Source organism: Crotalus tigris, unplaced genomic scaffold (genome assembly GCF_016545835.1).
Source record: "Crotalus tigris isolate CLP2741 ecotype Arizona unplaced genomic scaffold, ASM1654583v1 scf7180000020858.209836, whole genome shotgun sequence".
NCBI lineage: Eukaryota > Metazoa > Chordata > Lepidosauria > Squamata > Viperidae > Crotalus > Crotalus tigris.
In genome coordinates, this window is record NW_024098219.1 from 95,801 (window position 1) to 117,941 (window position 22,141).

The following is a 22,141-nucleotide window of genomic DNA, read 5'->3' on the forward strand; positions in this document are numbered from 1 at the left end:
GCATTTTGAACAGTTGTGTCACCAGAATGCCTGAAAAAGTCTCCATAGTTATAGCCAACTTTAGTTTGAAGAGATGTTAAGATTTTTTTTTTTGCCACCGTTCATTTCCTTTAGCCACCCCCTTGACCACTTTGCTTGCTGGTGGCCCTTGGCTTGCAGAGGCTACTTGCTGCTCTTGACCACTTCCTCTCCTGACCATGGAGGCCCCCTCTGCCCATAACTCTGGTGACAGAAAACTGCAGGGTTTGGAAGATTGGCAGAGTGTTGTGAGGGTAATACTAAAGGCCCTCCTAATTATGCCATACTTTATCAAGATTATTACCCACCCAAAATACACATCCCTGAGGATGTTTGTGAAAGTTAATGTCTTGGTCCTCCCACAGTTCAGGTCAGGATTACAAGATAATGGAAGGTGAGCAGTAAGATTTTATGAAGAAGGGCAAAGGGTCTCTATAGGAATATGTGCATTGTATACTATGGTTCCTAGCATCACTGGCCAGGCAGCTACGGGAAGATACCAGCTGTTCTTGCATAACCAACTGCCTTGGTTCCTGCCTCTCTTTCCTTGCCTTTTGGACTTGCATACCTCTTAAAAGTGGTGTCATATTCAGATCTTTGTTTTTGTAGCTCCGCCTTCAGTTCTGCGATGAGATCGTGCAGGGCTTCCGAGCACTGAATGGCGTCTCTAGAAGCGAAGGACAGATTACATTCGTCCCTGCTTCTGCTGCAGCATGCTTCTGGCTCCCCACTGCTGCTCTCCAGAGGGACTTCACCCTGTGGCAAGGGGCTGCCAGGAGAGTGTTCCTTCGGAAGAAGGTTCAAGGCCAGGCAGGCACAGGGGGTGACAGAATCCACCGTGAGAGACAGACCACTGGAGGAAATGGAGCAGCTGGGGCTGGTGTGGCTGCAAACACCCTCGGAGAGATGAAGGAGGGGGACATTGTCATAGATGGAGAGCCTTTGGCATGAATCGGAATCTTTGCCTTGTCCTCCACAGTGGCCTTGAACAGCTGACCGTCCATCCACCAGCCGGTTCTCCCATGAGGATAAGCAGTAGCTTTCCAAGAAGGAGCTCCGCGGTGGGTGGTAGAACGACCCAGCTCCCTGCTGCTCCAAAGGGGAGCCTTTCCAAGGGGACAAGCCTTGCTTCCTGCGGCTGGGGCTGATGGGCGGCTGGGTGCTGTTCTCTTCCTGGTTGCAGTCTTGCATGCAAGGCTTAGCTGCAGAAGGCCTGAGAGCTGGAAGTGAGCCAACACGGCTGCAAAGACTGTTTTCTGTCCAGCCACTCGGCAAGTTCCCGTCTACCCAACTAGGTGGACACTGGAGATCGACTTCCGGCTGAAGTGAATCCTGAGTCAGGGTGGGATCAAAGATTTTCCCATGCTCGCTTATCAAAATAGCCATTAAGCCCTGAACCAGCGAAGTACCTGTGAAATGAGTATTCAGACAATCTCATTAGGTCAATTTGTTTTGCAGAGAAGGACATTTACTCAACATGAAGGCATTCAGTATCCTTGAAAACCAATCATTCCGTGCCCTTCTGATGAACTAGTGAGTTAAGTGTGGCCTGGATGGCCGTAACAATAAACTGATATTCAAATGGGGTGTGGCAGGGATCAGTGCTGGATCTGAACTCATCATTTTCATTTAAGGATTTAAATGAGAAAGAGCTGGAGGGAATGCTAATCTGATTTGTAGATGACACAAAATTGGGTGGGAGATCTGATATCTTTTCCTTTTCTGTGGGTGAATATCTTGAGTGGTGAGTTCAGCTCCAGATACCACAATTCAAGAGGGATTCAGCCAAAGACGAACAAGTTCAGAGAATGGTTAGCAAAGACGATCAAGGAATCAGAAACTGAGATTTACAAGAAGAAAATAAAGAGACGATTCATTTCAACTTGAGAAAAAAAAGACTTAAGCAGGGAATATGGCAGCTCTCTTTTGAAGGACCTGAAAGGATCTTGCAGAGAAAAAACACAGAAGACTTTCTGAAGTGGGATGTTAAATAAACACAACCAAGAGTGCTGTGACACCTTAAGGAGTCTCAAATTCAGAAAGGCATATATTCCTTTGGGTGAGTACTCATCAGATGTCTTGATTGGTATTCAAAGAGAGAATCATTATATATACATTTTCCTTCTAGGACTATGTGACAACTTGAGTTAAATCAGAAAACTGAATGCCTCTCAATACACTCAAAAGATACAAAAAAAAATTGAGTCATATTATTTGCAAAATAGTATTTTTCCTGAATGAATTCAACTTTTCATATCAAATCAAACTGAAAATCTAAATCAAATCTGAAGATTTGAATTAGAGCCAGTCCACACAGCTTGGTACCCCTCAAAAGCAACTCACCATTTTATTGAGTCAAATCATCCACTTATCAGCTGAACACACATTTTTTTGGGGGGGGGGTTCTGTCTATTCCTTTGTATACTTCTGGTATTCCAAGTTCAACTCTTCTCAAGTACGGGTAACTGAATTTGCAGCTCCGGGGGCTGGACTGCTGTCCTGTGGGACATAGGGTACCCACCTTCCATCTGAGTCATAGGGTCTTCTATCTGAGGCCGAAGAATGTTTGGCCCAAAGACCGTGGCAAGGTTCTGGACGCTCATCTTGTTATGGCTGGCGTAAGACTGAACTTCATGAAGAAACCTTGAAAGGCCCCCACCAAAATATCAATGAAAACTTCATTAATAATCATTGGAAATTTTCAGTGGCAAAGACCAAGATTTCCAACCTTACTATCATGCCTCACATGGGCCAAGCTACCCACACGGATGCCTAGTTTGGACAACAGGCTCAACCCGGCCTCTGGAGGTGCGTCTTTTTGGGGGTGGGTGGGGGTTAATCAGTAAGCAGGGCGGGATTACTGGTGGTGGGATTTGGAAATGCTGCAGGAAGAGGTTTAAGATTCCCTGACTTGCACAGATGAGCCCTGATCCAGATTGGGACCCAGCCCACATCTGGGTTTCATTTGTTTAAAATTTCTGTTCAACCACATCTGACCCTGCTTGCCTAGGCTATTACTCACACTCCTATGCAGCTCCAGAAAAATTACAGTTAACGCTTTTATTTTCTGTCTCTGAGTCGGTCCTGACTTCTGATTACTGCCTGGACAAGTCCATGCAATTTTCTTGGCACCATTTTCAGAAGTGGTTTGCCATCTCCTCCTCCTCCTCCTCCCTCCAGGGGCTGAGAGAGCGGAAAAGGCCCAAGGTCACCTAGCTGGCCCTATGCATAAAGTGGGGCTAGAACTTACCTTACCTGCACCTGGCCCGGCCAACCTGGATCCCCTTCCCTGCTCTTGGGACTGGACTCACCTGCAGATGAACTTGAGGAGGTTGTAGTTGGCCTGAGGAAGGCAGCCCACTTGTTTGGTCAGTTCCCGAGTTCCCTGAGGGATCACATAAATAGGAACAGCAGGTGCTACTTTTCACGTAATAGCTAAGCAAAAATTATCTGATATTTCTCTCTCTCTCTCTCTCTCTCTCTGTGTGTGTGTGTGAGACAGAGAGAGAGAGTGTGTGTGTGTGTGTGAGAGAGAGAGGCCCCATGGCATTCCTCTTCACTCCAAGGCCTCAGCCCTTGGCCTGAACCTCTGAGGTTGCAGCCTGAATCCAGGACCTCCTTCTGGGCCCTAAAGGCTAAGACTTTCCCCCTTTTCAATCCATTGAGACCTTTTTAGGAGTACCAACCCCACCTGCCGTGTCAGTGATGAGGGGAAAGCCTGTGGTATAAAGAAGGGAAAGGTTAAAACGAGGAGGAAAGCTTTTGCTTTGTGAAATTTTCACACCCAAAAAAGCAGGATATAGATGGGCCTAATTCATTGTCAACATAAAACTCATTTTTTATGAAAATTTTAAAAATCACATTTCAAAAGCTTATAAATTAATAGATATTTATAACTGCCAGTTTAAACTAGTAAAGCTGGGGAAACCTTTAGGCCAGTGTTTCTCAACCTTGACAATTTAAGGCATGTGGACTTCAACTCATTCCTTAAATTGTCAAGGTTGAGAAACGCTGCTTTAGTCTGAGTTTGATTCCTAGTGATTCCAATTTGTTATTTTTTTTCCTTTTTTGTCACCACTACAGGAATGGTTTGCCACTGTCTTATTTTAGGATTTTTTAAAGATCATTTTCCAGAGTAGCTACACCCCTAGGATTCCCTGCAATCTTTCATCCAAGAACTCAGTCAGATGTAACTCTTCCTGATATGAACTGGAACATTACTTGTTTTTGACCTCCAATCTCAAATGCAAGACTAATGAGTGAACATAATGACTCGGCTCCTTTCATCCCTTATACACTGAAGGGGCTGAAAGGTGTTTGAGACTCCCCCCCCCATCTTCCGGTGGTCCTGGTGCTGCCCCCTCCTCCTCCTCCTCCTCCCCTCCTGGAGGCAGCGGAATGCCAGGTGCAACGCACAGCCTGCATCCCTCCCACCATCCCCAGACTCCCCTGGTCCACTTCATGCAGGGGCTCTTCCTTTGGGTAGTTACTTGTGCCGAATCCACTGACCTCGCCTTCATCCTTGGAAAGCAACTGGCCGCAGGAGAGAAAGTCTTCGTAATTCGCGAAAGGAACGACGGGCTCGGGAAGCTCTCGAAGGTATCGCTTCAGGAGGGAGGCGACTGCGTGGACATCGGTGTTTCTGCAAGAAAGGCCCACAAGGGGGTTCGGCAGCCGGCAGAGAAACTGCTGCCCTGGGTACAGACAGGACGGCTGGTGGGCTTCAGACTTCATTGATTTAAAACAAAAACCAAAACCCTTGCTGAGCAGCCAGGACGACACGCTAGTTAGGGGCCAGGCAGGTGCACAGGCAGCTCCTACCCTTCATCCCTCTGGGGATGGGACGCTGAAGTGGGATCTCCCCGTAGACAGAATGAGACACAGCAAAGGTGAGATATGGGAAATAGAAGTGGCAGGAATCGGGCGCGCTCCCTCTTCCAACCTAGTTACAAGCAGCACTCGGGATCTGCTACACAGTGACGCTGCTTCAAAAAGTTATCCTGCCTTGAATGCCAACAGGCAACCTACGCTGGAATACTGTACTATGCGTCTCCCAAGTTAGTAAGAGCGGATGCTAATTGGCGCAATCCCTAATTCGTTCATCATTCCTTCTGCTTGAGCAGGAGATTGGACTAGAAGACCTCCAAGACCCCGTCCAATCCTGTTATTCTGTTATGCCCGTACAACAGTTAAAAAAGCCAGTTTTGGCAACCAACCAATCACTCAGCATTGAGGGTATCTTATCACACAAGCAGCTTATGCAGTTGGAATTGGAGGTGTAGTTTTGCTGTCGATCTGCTCCTTCCAGTGGGTGGACGGGTCCAGTCCAGGGCAGCAAGGGATGCCCTGTGGCCCTTGAATTGCACGAAAGAAAAGTTTGCCCTCTCTTGTTTGCTGTTTAAGATCCAGGCCAAGCTGATGGGTGAGGACTTGCCACCGTTCGAGGGACACCCAATTCGCTGTTGCTACCTCAGAACAATGAGGTATGATGTCATTTCACCGTCCTCTGAGGCTGTCGGGGTCTGGACCAGATGGGACCCAAAGGTCTGAAACTGAACCTAGACAAGATGGAGGCATTATCCTGAAAGAGGAAGTTCACCACCTCGGGGGTGGGGGTGGGGAAAGGAAGGGACTATGGGCATCCTTCTAGGCTGATGTAGCCTGTCGGTGCAGCAGCAGCAGGTGGAACCATATCTGGTGGCCCTTTGCCTGCCTCCAACTGGTGCAGGAGTTGCAGCCTTGTTTGACGCAGGAAAACCTCGCTCGCTGTCTTCACTCTTGGCCTCAGTACCACCCAGGCAGATCATGGCAATGCACTTTGCCTAGGGCTGTTTTTAAAGACCACTCAGAAACTGCACTTAGTTGTGTACATTAATATAATTCTGGATAACTCAGCCCAGTACAAAATACCTTTTTGAATTTATTCTCCTGATGCTATTTTCCTTTCTTTTGTTGACTCAAATTGACTTCCAGCTGTGATTGTGTCTTCCAAGTGGTTTATCTTCAGTTCTGATTTTGCAATGTTCTCTAGGGATACGGCTTTAATCCTGAAAAATCAGTTTTCACTGTGACTTTTGACTCCACAACTATTTGAAGATGGAGCAGGTAAGGAATTTTGAGTTTTCTTTAAAAATATTGCTATTCTTTTTCTACATTTTCTAGAAACCTGACACTCTGACAAATTAGCCATCAGTAGACACTTAGACATAAACAACATCTAGATACTGTGCACAAGAGACAGCAATCCCTACCAACAATCAGCACATAGACAAGCATGGATTGATTAACTCCCAAGATTAACATCAGACCAACAATCAAGTAAACAATACCCTAATCAAGGAACTGCCAAAAAAGCCAACAGTACAAAGAACTTCAATCAGAATAGAACTGGAAGGGACCTTGGAGGTCTTCTAATCCTCTGCTCAAGCAGGAGACCGGCCTGTACCACTTCAGGCAGGTAGCTGTCTAGCCTCTTCTTAAAAACCTCCAGTGATGGAGCAACTTCTGGAGGCAACTTGTTTTCCACTGGTTAATTGTCCTCGCTGTTAGGAAGTTTCTCCTTAATTCCAGGTTGCTTATCTCCTTGATTAGTTTCCATCCATTATTTCTTGTTTTGTCTTTGGTACTTTAGAGAATAGGTTGACTCCCTCCTCTTTGTGGCAGCCCCTCAAATACCGGAAGACTGGCTATCATGTCACCTCTCGGTCCTTCTTTTCTCTAGCCTGGCCATACCCATTTCCTGCCACTGTTCTTCGCAAGTTCCTCTAGGACAGCCCCAAGGCAAGCCACTAGAACATCAACTGAGAGCAATCCCCACTCCTTACTAGCACCGATGATGTTACCTAGTTAGAACATGACATCTTGGAGAATATCTGTCTGGTAGAAGGTAACACCCAATCAGCATGTTCAGTGGCCACGGTGACTAAAAGAGATGAGAGATGCCATCTAAAGCATCTGCACGGCACCATAATAAACTAAGATTCTGTATGGTTCTATACTTGTTTTATTGCCATATTGTTTCACTCTTTTAATCTTCTACCACCCTGGGACACCGCTTGGGGGGATCTCATAACACCCCTAAGCAAATAAAACAGTCACCCTGCAGTTCCAAGCAGGGCAGAGTTGGTCCTCTAGTCCGACGAGGGCCTTGCAGCTCCCTCGGCTGTTCCTTGGCAAACGACCGGCGTACCTGTCAAACTGGGGCTTCTTCCTGCTGTCAAAGGAGTCCTGGAGGTCCTTGACCAGATTGGCCTGCCCAGGCAGGCGGAACAGCCCTTCCTCGGTGAGGCCACGTGCCCGGAGGAAGTCCACACATTGTTCCACCAGAAGGGGCACCAGGTACTGCCCAAACTTCTTTTCGTAGCAGACTGTGTCTTCTAAGCGCTGACCAAAAATCCCTGCCAATGAGAGGAAGCAACCGTTGCCCTGGATCAGCCACAGCTGTACACATGGGAGGGGATATGGAGTCCAGGAGGCCCCCCCCCAGCAGGAAACAAAGGAGAAAGGGAAGGCAGATGCCTTTGCACTTGAGTCGGTCTGCACGCAGCTCCTTTGGGGAGGCAGCCGAAGGCTCAGCCTTCCCCTGAGACTTGGGAAAGGATGGGCAGAAAGATTTTCAGGTTCCAATTGCCCTTTAATTCTTCCATTTTGTTAGGTGGCATTGTGTTTAGAGATTACCACCCAGAGTTATGTTGTTTGAGTTGGCTGGCCACATAAATGTTCTGTCTAAACTATAAGCCAGTAAATATTATTTACCCATTACATGTCCTGCTTAGGGACAACAACACAACAACCAAATAAGTGGAAAATAGAAAAGGGTATAATAAAAATATATTCTTTAATATGCTAAAAATCCCAGCATGTTTTGAAGAAATTATCTCCTTAAAACTTTCTGGGACCTTTGATGTAACATATGAATTATTTTTGCACACTGATATTTTTGGTGGTTGCTTTTGAAGAGGTTCCTGCTATTCCTATACCTGAGTCACAAACAATCATTTTCTTCTTTAAGATGAAGAGTGTTCTTTTCCAAAGTAAATATTCAGATAATTTGCAAAACATAATTTTATTTAGGGTTACATAGGTCCAACTCTAGAGGTCTAGACTTTTCTTTTTCCTGTTGTATTTTCTGGGAAACCTCTACCCAGTTGGTGATGGGTTTGTGCCACACGCTCAGCAACAATGCAATCAGCTGGGCTGTTCTGTGAAGCCAGCCGGTGCGATTCATTTATGGCATTGTATAAACCCAACTAACTTGGTGTTAGTTCAGTAAATCACGGGTACCCTGGGTTAGTGTACTATGTGAACGTGCCACGTTCTACTTAATTATGACAACAAACAAAAGCATGAACCGGATACTCTGAAAAACAGGGAAGGATAAAACATTTCAAGAAAAGATTGGACAGTCATTTGCCCGGGATGGTACAAGGTCTCCTGACATAGGCGTGGGGTTGGGGCTGGATTAGAAGAAAGACCTCCAGGGTCCCTTCCAGAATCCTTAGGATTCTATGACTTCAAAAGAGGAAGGTATTGTGGGCCTTTTCTTTGCAAATGAAAACAAATTCCAGCTTTGTCCTGAAGAATATAATTGTAATAAACTGTGGTGATTGTAGAATCAATATGATTGATTTTGAAAACATTATTTGCATATCTAGCATGGTTTCTTAAAATTAGAGGGAAATCCTTGACGTTGTATGCCATGAAGATGAAAGGGAGGATGGAGTCTCATAGCATTCTCAAACAAATCAACACCAGGACTTAGGGGGGAAAGAAAAGGAATAAAAATCAACTTTACTACCCAAAACCTGTGTTGTTATGCACATTCAGGAGTTTCCATCCTGGCCTTAGAGCCCAGCTGGGTGTTTTATTTGGCTTCATCGCAACCCGTTCCGGAGTGTCCATTCTGCACAATATTTGGTTTAAGATTTAGGGAAAGATCTCTCTGCCTAGTCTGAAAAACTCCCATGACAAATCTGATTGGTTGCTGGGGTGAAAAGGCTTCTCTCCAGGCGGACTCGATTCCTGACATGTTCAGCAGAGCAGAAAGCAGGCCCGAGCCCGTCCAGGGCAGGCTGGAGGGCTTCCAAACCCTCTTAACTCGGCACCTGGCTGGGCGACCCTGGGGGAAGGGAGAGCTGGCCTCCCCTTTCAGGGCCGCCTGCCCGCAAATGTCCCTCCAACAGTCCATCCAGGAAGGAAGAGGAACCCAACACCATCCATTTCCTTTTATGCTGCACCAAACTCCTGGCCCGTGCTGGGATAGCTCGCCTGCGCAAGGAGACCCGGGTTAAGATGGCTAAGCGGCATCTAGGAGACGCCAGAAAACGGCACACATTCAGCACCCGAGAAGCCGATTCTCATGTAATTCATGGGGGCGTATTCCCCCCCCCCCAGCTCTGGTATACAGCCGGGTTTCTCCAAAATAGAGCGGTGATGCACGATACAAGTCTGGTGGAAATCTCACAGCTGATGAAAGTACCCCAGTGTGCTCAGAAACAACAGCCGAAGCACACAAACTCTGCACAGTAGTCTAACCAAACGAGCCCCCCCGCCCCCCCAGGATCAAATGAGCCATCCCTGCGCGGAGACAGCCCCCCCCCCCCTCCTTGCCCCACCGCTTCTCTCGGGCCAACCGCGGAGCGAGCGCGGGACCAACCCTGCCCCCGACACCGGCGGCGCCCCTCTGCCGGCTCTCACCTCTCGGGGCGGCGCAGCAGGCGGAGCCGGGGCAGGCGGCCGGAAGGCAGCAGAAGCCGGGCAAGGCGAGCGGGCCGCAGCGGCCGAGCGGGAAGCCGGGCATCGGGCGCGCGGCGGCAGCGGCGGCGTCCCTCGCTGCGGAGGGGGCTGGTGGCCGCCCATCTCGGCCCCTCTCGGCGCCAAGGAGGAGCCGCCGCGCAACTAGTCGAACGATCCCCGGAGGCCTGAAGCTCTCCTGGGCAGGCCGCGTCTTGCCCGGCGCTCTCCTCCTCCTCCTCCTCCTCCTGGCAGCCAGCCAAGGGCGGGCCAGTCGGTCGGCGGTGCCGGGCCTTCGCCCAGGCTTCCCGGGAGCTTCGCTGCCAGCGCTGGAGCCTCGCACGTAGCTGCTATTCAGCGCCAAGCTTCTGCCCGGGCCCGGCTGCGGCGCTGGCCGCTCGTGCCTGAGGAGCGAAGCCCGGCCTGATCCAGGCGGACCTTCCCACGGGGTCAGGACTGAAGCTGCGCCCCAAAGAAGCAGGACCCGCGTTGGTTCGGCTGCAGGGTAAGACGAGCAAACCTTCCCTGTGGCTTTTCCCCCCAGCGAGGGCAGAGCGGGAGAGCCGAATGGAAGCGGCGGAAGAGGCTCGGGGATGTTACAGGGCCGAGGCCGAGAGGCGGACCTTCGGGCAGTGGAGTCGGACGCGCCTTCAGTTCGGGATCCAGATGAAAACATCGCCGCAGGTTCATGGAGGCGGGGGCCTCCCCCGCAGAGAAGCCGAGAGGCCCGGAGCCGGTCCAAGGGACAAGGGCAGGGGGTCAGATGCAGGCAGGAAGGGCACAACCAGGTCGCTGGCATTGGGCCCAAGAAGATCTGCCCCTCCCTGTCTTCTCCCCTGAATGGTTTTCTGGCCTGGCTCGGCTCCTTTTCTATTTTCCCAGCTTCTCATTCTGTTCTGTTTTCAGATTATTTCTCTGCCAATGGGTGGGTGGGTGGACGGATGGATGGACGGACGGACAGAGGAATAGCCGTGCCCCACTTCTTTGCAACTTTCCAACATTGGGGTAAAAATGAGGGGGAAGAGCAAGGAGTCTGTGCTAGCAAGAATTCTGATACATAAGGCTGCTGGAGGATTTCCAATGAGTGCAAGTCTTAATTGTTGCTTGGGCTGCAGCATTACTAATGCAAGGGATGCTGGTGTTCGCCATCTAATTCCAGAAGTCAAGCGTATTCATCAATGCAGTTAATTAACCCTCTGTGCACATATTAACTGGTTGCTGTAGCATTTAATGGCAAATCTACGGCAGCCCTTGGTTGCTGCAACAAGCATCTCCATCGTGGGCCCAAGGAAGGACTCCAACTGCTCACCTCCCAATTATCCTTGTTGATGCTCCAGGGCTTAAGCTGTCAAGGAAGCAGCTGCTCACTTGAGTCAGTTAAGCTCAAGCAGGAGAATAATGGCAGCAAATTGCCAGATAGCCAGATCACGAAGCTCTTTCATTAATGGGAGTGAGAGTAGGAGGCTCCCACAAGAGAAGCCACAGTCTTTTACAGGCGTATCCGGAATTACGATAATAATCATTCCGTCATCAGAGCAGGAAGAGGAAAGCCAACCGTTCAGGTGGTTCCTTCACGTGAGAGGAACCAGCTCCAAGCACAGGACCTGGAACAGCATCACTCCGCACAAGCCTAGCACCGTCTCTCAAGGACTCTGGTCCAAAGCCTGCCCATCCGAGCCCTGACATCAGAAGAGGCCACAGTGGTCAGCATCCCACACAAGTTGGGTAGTGGAGAGTTGTACGAGGAGTTGCTAGTCTGGCATAGAGGCCAACTGTGTTAATATTTTTGTACTTTAATTCTGGGAAAGCTAAAATTTCAAAATAAGCTAATTATCCCTCTCTGTAATTTACTTGGTAAATTCCTATCAAGGGACATGTTTTGACCTGATGGTTACATACACAGATGTCATGTTATCCAGTTTGATGTACACAGCATTACACAAGGCTCAGAAAAGGAGTAACAAACAGCTAAAGAAATAAAAGTATGACATTAAAATAGGAAGTGGTATATGGGAAAATCCCATTTATCCACAGCTGTCTTCATTTCTTCCAAACTTTTAATTTATCAGAAAAAGACCATATACTACTCTTAACTTTCTCCCTGATGTGGCATGCCTTAAAATTACTCCATCCATTATTTTCTTTAGTAAACATTAAGCAATATTTCCCTTACTTCAGCAACTTCCAGCTGTATGGACTTCAACTGCTAGAATCCTCACCAATACCCCTTACTGCTATGGAATTCTGGGATTTGAAGTTCATTTAGCTAGAAGTGGCTAAGGTTGGGCTACTGCTACAGTGGCACCAGGATCATTACAGTTACATTAAAGTCACAGTAGTCTGTCTTCTCTCGTTACAGTTTATCAATAACCTGCATTGGTTATCCATTTTCTCTGCCAAAATAGTTGTCTTGGTCTTTGATAGATTAATCTCAGATTCAAGCTGCCTCTTGTATCACACAACCTAACATTTGCCACAGATCATTTGGGTTCTTAGATGCACACACAAATACAGACCAATTCACATCTTCAATCAACACACCCCTAATGCACAATCAGTAAACATTCCTTGCACCTTTATCACCAAATCCATGAAATAACTAGCTTATGCCCGGTTTAGGGCTGAATTACGTATTCCAATATCCAGTTCCATAATTGTACAAAACCCAATTGAGGCCCACTTGGTCCTTTTATTGTACATTTCTCCTACATCAACATACATAACAATCGCTTCTCCTACAGGGGCGTTTCTTACTAACCTGCAAAACTCGTCTCTGTTTCCTGCCCAGCCTGAAGCCCCACAGCTACTAGCTCCGCTGCCAGTTGCCACTGCTTTACCATGATAGTTTAAAAATTAGCTGACTTACAGAAATGCAATAAGAAACAAAATAAATTTTAGAGAGAAAAAATCGATTAATTGAAAATAAAAACATTCCCACTGGGGATTTTTCTTAAAAAGTCATTTTTCAATAAACAAGTTTATTTAAAAGGGGGCATTTTGCTGAGGGGGGATGTTTAATGTCCCTACAGGGATGGCCTTGGCCAGGCTGTCCATGGGCTCTGAAGCTAACGGAGGTTAGAGCATCATGCCATGCGGTGTTTGCCCTCCTGAGATTTTACTCAGAGACTTACAGTAGTTCAATCTTCTGCTCCCTCCAGAGTTGCCGAATGGAGCCTGCGGGGCTGACAGGATGAAATAGAAACTTAGTGAGTATTAAAGTTAAGCAATCCTTTCTGAAAGAAGGCTGAAATCAGGCTTCCTTCGAAATCTCCTTTCCGTATAACATTTCCTGATCCAGATTTTTTTTTTTTTAATGCAGAAGAGACTCCCTCTCAATTTCTATAAAATGCTTGTTGTAATGAGTTCGCTTGGCCACAAGATGTCAGGATGGTCTTGCCGGTAGTCAAGAAGAATGACCTGGCCTTCAAGACTGACCTGCCTGAGATCAGTAGAGAAATGTCTCCTTCCTTCCTTCCTTTCGCATCATTTTACCTAATGCTGCTGGCACCCCAGAGACCATCATCCTCTCCTTCCCCCTCTCTCCCATCTGGCATGTGAGGAGTGCTGCCAAAGGCAAATGGCCCTGAAAAGCAGGGGGTGGGCACCTGGGTGGGTGGGGGTTTGGAGAAGGGTGTGTGTGTGTGTGTATGTATGAGAGAGAGAGAGAGAGACTGTGTGTGTGTGTGTGAGAGAGAGAGAGGGGGGGGGAGAGAGAGAGAGAGAGGAGGCCTCAAGCCCCTCAACCTGCCTGGGAATGGCTCGCTAACAGGCCCAGGCTTGGCCCGAACTATGTGTGTGTGTGTTGGAGGCAGAAAAACACACTTGTGGAGGTAAGCGGGCAGAAAGTCACCAGGCTGACGGGGGAGGGATGCCCAGCTGAAGGAATAGATCAGACCTTCATGAGGGATGATCCTCCACTCCCTTCCACGTTTATATTTCCTGCTTTGCAAAAGTTGTGATCATGCAGATTTTTTGCAGAAGTGAAAATAGAATGGGATTATAAGGTTTGTTCACTGAAAGCCTGTGAATGCTCTCTACATCTACATTTTTTTCCCTGTGAAAGCAGAAGTTTCTGGCCACGGCAGAGACCATCACACAACTTATTTGCAGCAATTTTACTTACATTTGCCAAAGTAAGTTTTTAGTGTGTTTTCCAAGAGATCTTCCTGCAAATATAGCAATTTTTGTATACTTTAATACATTTTATCCACCGAAGCAACTTTTATTCCCTTCTGTTCAGTCACGTTTTCCTGGACACGTTTTCTTGGCAAGGTTTTTCAGAAATGATTGCCATTGCCTCCTTCCTAGGGCTGAGAAAAAGTGACTGGCCCAAGATCACCCAGCAGTCTTCATGCCCAACATGAGAGTCTCCTGATTTCTTAACCTTAACCACTACACCAAATTAACTCTCAAAGTACTTTTTAAAAACTATAAAGATTGACACCCCCATAAATTGGGGCAACTTCATTAGATTGGGTTTTGAAAAGATTTTATATGTAGAGTAATATACTTCATGGGAATCTTACATTTCTTAAAGCCCAGGCCCAAAGTCACCTACGAGGTCACCCAGCAAATGAGTCTGTTTTTCTTCCTTGGCCTACCAAGGCCTTCCAGCCTGGCCAGGAGACCAATTCTCCTCGATGATGTTGGGGAGGATATGGCTAAACCATTGAGAGAGCTTTGTAAAGAAATCTTACAGTAACTGAATTGGCCTGACCTTTCCTTACCTAGCAGAGTCTGCTACATGATGTCCAATCTGCAAAATCTGGGCATAATCCCTCAAAGCACTTCATTACACTGACCTTCAACTTGATGGCACCCCTTTATCTCTGTTTGGAAATAGGAGCATTTGGGAATTTACCCATCTGAGGACCGCCTGACTGAGGGAGGCAGGGGGGCTTCAGGACAAGCCTGACTTGGGAAACCCAGGGTGAGTCACCCAGCCCTTGCCACACACACACACCGGCAGGCCATGTGGAAGCACCATGGATGCCTGAAACGGAGTGACTCACTGTGAGCTGAGAGCCTCTGCAACTGAATTAAATGGGGAAGAACTTCTAGAATTTTTTCATTGTGAAACTGGGCCCCTTGAAGGTTTGAATGCCAGCAGCAGGCCTGGGGCAAAGTTTAGAGGCATTTTTTACTATAACTATCTCATCCTCCAATTGCACCACAATTTCTGTCTTACTCAAACTTTGGAATTCCCACTAGCATTTACACTTATTCACGCCCAGCTCACCCCATGGTACTCAGCTCTTCACTATCATAATAGACTTCCTCTTTCTTTTGCTTATGGGTCAGGCTTGCTAAAACTGCACAACCGAAATATTGTGTGATGACCACACCAGTCTCCCATTTACCTGTAAGTTTTACCAGGACTCTGGTGCAAGAATCCCAGACTCTCAAGTCCTGGCCTGCATAGCTCAGCCAGCTCCACCCTCCAGGTGGGATTCACATCCTCCCATTATTCTGAATCCCCTGGTGCTGTGGGAGGCTCAGCACTGCTGCTTTTCCTATGGAAGGGAGTTGCCGCCCTTGAGAGGGTGGTGAGCTGGATTGCAGCCTTTCGGTAAAATTCACATCCAGAGGATGGCACTGGAAGACTGAATAGGAGCTGTGGTGGCGCAGTGGTTAGAATTCAGCATTGCAGGCAAATTCTGCCCACTACCAGGAGTTCGATCCCAACAAGACTCAAGGTTGACTCAGTCTTCCATCCTTCTCAGGTTGTTAAAATGAGGACCCAGATTGTTGGGGGAAATATGCTGACATTTGTAAACCTCTCAATGCCATAGAGTGCTATGGGGCGGTATATAAGTGCTATTGCTATATTCTGAATATCCTAACCCAGGCCATTCTCTACAAGGGGGTGCAATTGGGAATGATGTAACCAGTGTTCGTAATTTAGGTTTTGATATATTTGTACTTCTGCTATTTTAACAGAAATACCCTGAAAGGGGATCAGATGGGGCAAGACAGCAAATTCAAGCAGGTGAAGGAAGTTAGAGCAGCTAATTGAAAACTGTGTATTAGTTAATTTAATTAATAATTAAAAAATACTAGAATGTGAAAATGGACAGACTTACTTTGAAGTTGAAGGAAAAAGAAGAAACAGGATATTTTCAAACTTGGGACTTATTTTATCAATGGCTGGAGAAAAGAATAAGGGATTAGGAATCCAATTTGTATTCGTGAATGATAAACTCAGACAACATGTTTGTTGAACAAGTACTTTTGAACTGTATGAAAAAAATCATAAAACTTTTTTTTTAAAAGAAAGAAAACTATGTATTAGTTTCACTCTGCAAAATAGTCTTTTAGTAAGAAGATGATGATGATAAACCTCTCCACCTTCCAAGGTGCTTATGGGTAGAAGTGGTGAATACTGAAGTCAGCAACTAACAGACTTGTTATTTGGGCAGATTTTGTGGTGCAAATCCCGTCTCCCCTTTCCTTTCCTTTCCTTTCCTTTCCTTTCCTTTCCTTTCCTTCTCCCTTCTGCATTTCATTAAATGTGGAGGAATTATTTGCTTGGCCCAGCTGGCAGTTGTATGGACAGTTAAATAAATTCTTTACATAAACGTTCAGGCAGAGAGTGAATCCCTGGCTGTTGTGGATTCTGACGGGGGGGGGGAAGGGGGGTTGGCGGACCTCTTTGCCAGGAAAAGAAACGTGAATATCAAAGTCTCCCGTGAGTTTCAGAAACGGAGAAACTCCGAGGAAACTCCCTGCCACAGTAAACGGAGGAACCATTTCAAAGGGAAATAAAGAAAACCCCGGTCAGAAAGATGAAGGAGGCTTCCCATTCTATGGCCGCCACCGCTCTCGGCTCCCTCATGTGTTTCGGTGCGGTCGGTTCTGCAAAGCCTGGCCAGATAACACCCTCCGTCGCCCCCCCCCCCCCGTGGCCTTTTCTACCTCCAGCCCAGCTCTGATTCTGTTTGCGCTCCTGAACTTCTGCTTTCGCCAGGAAATAAGCGCGGCTGCCTAGTCAAATGAGTAAAGGGGGGGGGGAGTTGTCGAAAGCCGCTTTCCCTTTCTTGCTTAGACGTGCAACCAGCTCAGGACAAAACTTGCACAGGTATGTCCGAATTTGCCCTCCTTGGGGGTCTTCAGAAATTGCTGTCTCTGTAAGGCTTGTAGAGTTGCCTCCAAATCAAAGGTTTGGAAAGAAGCTGGTATTGCTGTGTAAAACGAGACGCGTGGTTTTGTGCTGTTATCTGGGAGGGGCTGAAATTGTTAAGTTCTTTGGAGTTGGGAAAAATCACTGGTGCTGTTGGCCCAACCGGCTGTGTTTGGACCTGTGCCCCTTCTGCGTGGTCAAAGCCCCTGGAGTAGGGAAGTGTGTGGTTGTGCTCTGCTTAGCCTCTCTGTGAGAGAGGGGGCCTTGGTGAGAAAGTGGTGGGAATGTATCTCTGAAGGGCCCAGCGCTAGGCCCGGCCCCACCGCTCTCTCCTGCATCCATACTGCACCCAGGCCTGTGTCCGGTGCTGGTCCCCACCATACAAAAAAGATGCGGAGGCCCCAGGAAGAGTGTGGAGAAGAGCAACAGAGATGATTGGGTGGGTCTGGAGGCTAAACTGTGTGATGAATGGTTGTGGGAACTAGGTATGTCTCTAGTCTAATGATGAGAAGGATTGGGGGGACATGATAACAGCCTTCCGGTACTTGAGGGGCCATCCACAGACGAGGTCCACCCATTCTCCAATGCACCTGAAGACTGGACAAGGCCATTTGTCTGAAATGGTATAGGGTTTCCTACCTGAGCAGGGGGTTGGACTAGATGACCTCCAGGGTCCCTTCCAACTTTATTGTTATTACTACTACTACTACTACTAGTACTAGTACTAGTACTACTAGTACTACTAGTACTACTACTAAGCAATGGATGGAGTCCGGTCTGCAAGATCTTTAGAACATGCCTGGGATAAAATTAAACTTCGGCTATGCTTCTTCTCAGTTGCACTAAAATGTGTTAGGTGGAAACCATGATTTATCAAGCCATAATGGTATTCATGGCCTATCTGATGATGAGTCGGGCCTATGAAAGACTAAGACTTGACTTGGAAAAAGAAAGGGGAAGGCCATACAGAACTAGCTCAGAATGAAACTAATCTTATCAAGTGGGTGGGTGCAAGCACTCATGGAAACAGAACTATTTCTAAGTATTAAATATATATACAGTATATGTTGCAAAGTTTTTCAGAAGTGTTTTGCCATTGCCTCCTGCCTGAGGCCAAGAGAAAGTGACTGGCCCATGGTCACCCAATTGGCTTTGTGCCCAAGATGGGGCCAGAACTCATGGTCATCCGGTCTCTGGCCTGACGCCTTAACTTCTGCACCCAACAGGCCCTCAGTTATTATATGCGGTTATTATCTTTATATGCCAGGCAAAGGAATGTTGTGGGAAACCCTCTCTGAAACTTTGGCCTTTGAAAGATGGCCACAGTGTGGCTGCTTCCCCACCCTCCAAGGTCCCTTTCCTGCTCAGAAACAGCCCACTGCCAAGTTTAGATAGCACCAAAGTTTGTTTTAATTAGGAATGAAAGCAGCTTAATGCCTTAGATACATGAAGATCATGTGAAGTGTTGATACTGCTTTATACTGCACTGGTGAGGACACACTTGGAATACTATGTCCAGCTTTGGTCACTATGATTAAAAAAAAACATGTTGAGACTCTAGAAAGAGTGCAGAAAAGAGCAACAAAGATGATTAGACTTCTGGAGGCAAAACTGTACGATGACCAGTTGTGGGAAGTAGGTATATCTAGCCTGTCAAAGAGAAGGATTAGGGCTGTCATGATAGCTGTCTTTCAATGCTTGAGGGGCTGTCGCAGAGGAGAGGGGTTGGCCTCTTCTCCAAAGTACCTGGTGGAAGCAAGCTGGAAGATTATTAAAGACAGGTCCAACCTATAACTAAGAAGAAATTTCCTGACAGAACAATTAACCAGTGGAACGGCTGGCCTCCAGAAGTTGTGGGTTCTCCGTCACTGAAGGTCTCCAAAAAGAGACTGACAGTCATTTATCCAGAATGGTATAGGCTTTCTTGCCATGGGCAAGGGGTTGGATTGAAGACCTCCAAGGTCCCTTCCAATTCTGTTATTCTATGTTTTTGTTCTATTTTCTTCCAGATCCTGGCCAAAGCATGGAACCTGTGCTAGAGCTTCCAAAACCACCGGAAGAGAAAGCGGATTCACCAGAGGAGCATGGAAGCCAGGATCCCAGCCTTCCCGAAGGAGGCAATGGGACAGCAGCCAAAGCGCAGCCTTCACACCGTAGCAAAGAGCCTCCATGCCAGCAGCTCCCCTTCCGACCGGAGACCCTGGACCAGCAGGTCTTGGAGTACATGGAGGCGGCTCTTTTCTTGAGTCCAGAAGAACAGCAGAGACGATGGCTTTCCATTCTGACCACTTTTCTGAAGGTTAGTTGGATTTCACATTATATACTGGATATTTTCAATAGGAGGAAGTCCAGCTGATACCCATAGAAAAAGAAAAGAAAAGAAAGAAAGGAAATGGCCTACCTGAAAAGGCATCAGGGAAGGTGCTTCCGCTCTACTTCCAGGCAGAAACAGCGGCCGTTTTCAGGTTGTGAGTCAGCGGCATTCAGGGGATTCTTTAGGAACTGCCTGGTGAGACAAGGACGCGTACAGAGGCACCCCCAGGAGTCTTGGAAAAGGCTCAGCCAGGAGAGGAAGCTGAAGCTGCTTGAAGGAGCACTGAAGAATGTCTTTAAATACCTCTCGTTTCCACTCTATGCTTGGGGGTCTCTCACTTCCACCTTTTGATGTTTCATTATTTTTTTTCTTTATTTACTTTTTTAAAAGGGCAACATTCAGACTTCTTAAACAGAATGTGCCTCTGTGAAGGGACATAAATTTACTTAACCCGTGATTTGTGCTATGGAAGTGTCAACCTTTTGCTGAGGTGAAGCCGAAAACCACAGATTTTTGAGTCAGCTACATTTGATTATAAACTTAATCTTTTATCAGTTGTTCCCGTTAGATTGTTTTTGGGATAACGGTATGATTATGGCAGCTAAGTTGTTGAGGATCATGCAAACTCAGATTCATAACACCCCCGAGGCATTTTTGGTACAAATGATGCCCTGGATCAGATGGAGGTGAATGGGGGATTGTTGTTAAGTGTTCATTACAGAATGCAGCAATGTTGCTTAACTGTGGCTGCTAATTAGCAATGAGGGGCAGCAATGTGAACCCCATCGGCCTGAGCTCTGCTTTGCTAGCAGTCACTGACTAACTTCCAGATTCTTCTTTGTACAAGCGCTTTAAGCAAAGTTCCTTAAATCCAGGATGCACCTAAGAGAACTCTGCACCTAGTTGACAGCACAGAGGCTTCTTGTACTGCTATCATTTCAGAATAGTTCTCCTTTTCCTTGATCTGATTTGTGATGATTTAGCTTTGGTATTTTTCTGTTGTAATCCATTGTATTTCTATACTGGTGGCTCATAACCAAAAACCAACCTATAAAAGTACAACTGACCAGAACAGCAAATGTATTGGGAGTCATTTGCCTAGAAAATAACAAAGTAAGTAAGTGTTAGGGCATATTTTAATCAACACCCAACGTATGTGGAAGAATGGAACTGCACGTCTCTTTATTGTCCACTAGTTCAAAGCGGCTTGATGGACATACGCCTTGTGAGCTACAGATCTCCAAAGGTTGCAGAGAAGGACGGGGCCTCCTCAGCTTCCTTTAAGCTGAGAGGAAGCCCCTGAGAGGTGGAAAGCAGCCATTGGGACAATCCAGTCCTGAGTAGGGCTGTCCAACTGAAGATGCCAGTTCGGAAGAGCTAGCTGGCTTCTCTAGCTGGCCCCAGGAAGGTCCATTCTGGAAGGTGCCGGGGGTGCAGTAGTTGTTAGAAGGCCATGGTAGTTATCCTATATTCCTCAAAAAAGGACAGTCCTGAATGTGAGAAGCTTCCAGCTAAGAACAAAAACCAGTCAGTTGAAAAAAATCATTCTGATAGGGGAAATTACCCAGTCAATGCATTGAATGTCATTTTTTTTCCTGACATTTTAAAAAAAATTGCTTTAGGCCTGGGAGCGGTCAGACGGCGGTATCTGTTTTCCAAATATCCCGCTTTTAGCGAGTGAAACTTCCAGTTTTCTGGTGAAAGAAATCAAGAAGAAAATGAATGGAAATCCAACAGGTGAGCCTCTTTCACGTATTTAACCTGCAGCCCTCTCTCTGCTTTCTGACTTAGCTTATTGCTGAAAAGATCTGTGCCAACCGTGCCCAGCAGACATTAAAAACTCTTTGTCTTTCTAAGCTCTGTTCTGTTCAGGCCAGGCCAGGATGCCGGTTCACTCCTTTAAGGCACGATGGAGTGAATGACGAGGATGCGGAATGGGAGGATTCTATAAAAATTGTAAGCGGCCACAGACTAATAGCTAAAACAGGGCAAGATTAATACTGTACTAGGTATGACTGCAGGGAAAATATCCAGAGCTGGCAAGGAGCCTGGAAATTAGGCTGCTTTCCTAGAACTGCTGCAGTTTAGTAGCCACTTTATACAGCAGTTATTTCTAGCCTGTATTGTATGGATTTCTATAGGGCACATGCAGAGTAACGATGTTCTGCAGCTGTGCCGTATCCTGCTTGTCTGGAGTGCATCCTCACTGGCACCTCTGCCGTCCGCTGACCCTCTCCTTCCTTTCTTGCATGGGGTGAACTTTGGCTGTCGCAAGAACAGAAGCCGCTGGACCACTTGTGTGGCAATTTCTGCAGTGGAAGGGGGAGCTGGATTCTGACGGTTACCTGCTGCTTAAATCAATCTACCTGCTTTCGCTGTACAGCTCGGTAAGAGAAGGACGTTCTCTCTGGTTCAGGCGTTCGTGCGGTTCAAACGTTGGCCCCAAGCCTGCCTGGATGCTGCGTTCACTCCTCGGACTCGGATCTAATCAAACCTTTATTATGGTGATAGACCAGCATAGGAAGGGTGGGTGGTCAATTAACAAGCGTAGAATCTACATCAGAGTCTAAAAACATTATGAAAAATGGAAGATATAAAAATGTATATATCAAAACATAAGGCAACTATATAAAAAGCACGAGTCGAAAAGAATGTAAAAGGATTGCTGGGAGCGCTAGATGGGTGAAGGGGAGCATAGAGGCTCAGGTGAGGAAGACCGTCTCCCTCGCCCCATATAACAGGGGAAGCCAGAGGCTCATGAAGTCTACTTTAAGACACAGGTCATCACCCGACAGACTTTAAGTGCTGTGGTGCAGAATCAGCCAACACGTGCATGTCGTAGCAGAGACTGAAAGCAGCCCATTTGACCGGTGTGTCCTGGCTATTTATGCAGTCATGGTGGGATGAGGCTCCAGCCCTGGAGAAGGAGGTGCTTTGTTGTCTATAGAGATCCTCCG

The 22,141-nt window shown here is 47.0% G+C and overlaps 2 protein-coding genes across 5 annotated transcripts in view; one reads left to right on the plus strand and one right to left on the minus strand.

The window, feature by feature from the left end:
• LOC120319587 (rho GTPase-activating protein 22-like) overlaps positions 1-12,713 on the minus strand; it is a 15,985-nt gene extending 3,272 nt beyond the window's left edge. The window contains exons 1-6 of the mRNA XM_039368603.1: positions 9,715-12,713; positions 7,208-7,415; positions 4,528-4,660; positions 3,330-3,403; positions 2,540-2,661; positions 587-1,427 (exon numbers count right to left, since the gene is read on the minus strand). Coding sequence (XP_039224537.1) covers positions 587-1,427; positions 2,540-2,661; positions 3,330-3,403; positions 4,528-4,660; positions 7,208-7,415; positions 9,715-10,549 — 2,213 coding nt within the window. The 5' untranslated portion in view covers positions 10,550-12,713. The remainder of the gene's footprint in view (positions 1-586; positions 1,428-2,539; positions 2,662-3,329; positions 3,404-4,527; positions 4,661-7,207; positions 7,416-9,714) is intronic.
• A 4,023-nt stretch (positions 12,714-16,736) lies between these two features.
• The window catches only part of LOC120319585 (WD repeat- and FYVE domain-containing protein 4-like), a 91,079-nt gene continuing 85,674 nt past the window's right edge, over positions 16,737-22,141 (plus strand). For all 4 annotated transcript variants that reach the window (XM_039368598.1, XM_039368596.1, XM_039368599.1 and 1 more), the window contains exons 1-4: positions 16,737-16,828; positions 18,880-19,169; positions 20,807-20,921; positions 21,465-21,571. In XM_039368598.1, the coding sequence (XP_039224532.1) occupies positions 18,894-19,169; positions 20,807-20,921; positions 21,465-21,571 (498 nt within the window). In that variant the 5' untranslated portion in view covers positions 16,737-16,828; positions 18,880-18,893. The remainder of the gene's footprint in view (positions 16,829-18,879; positions 19,170-20,806; positions 20,922-21,464; positions 21,572-22,141) is intronic.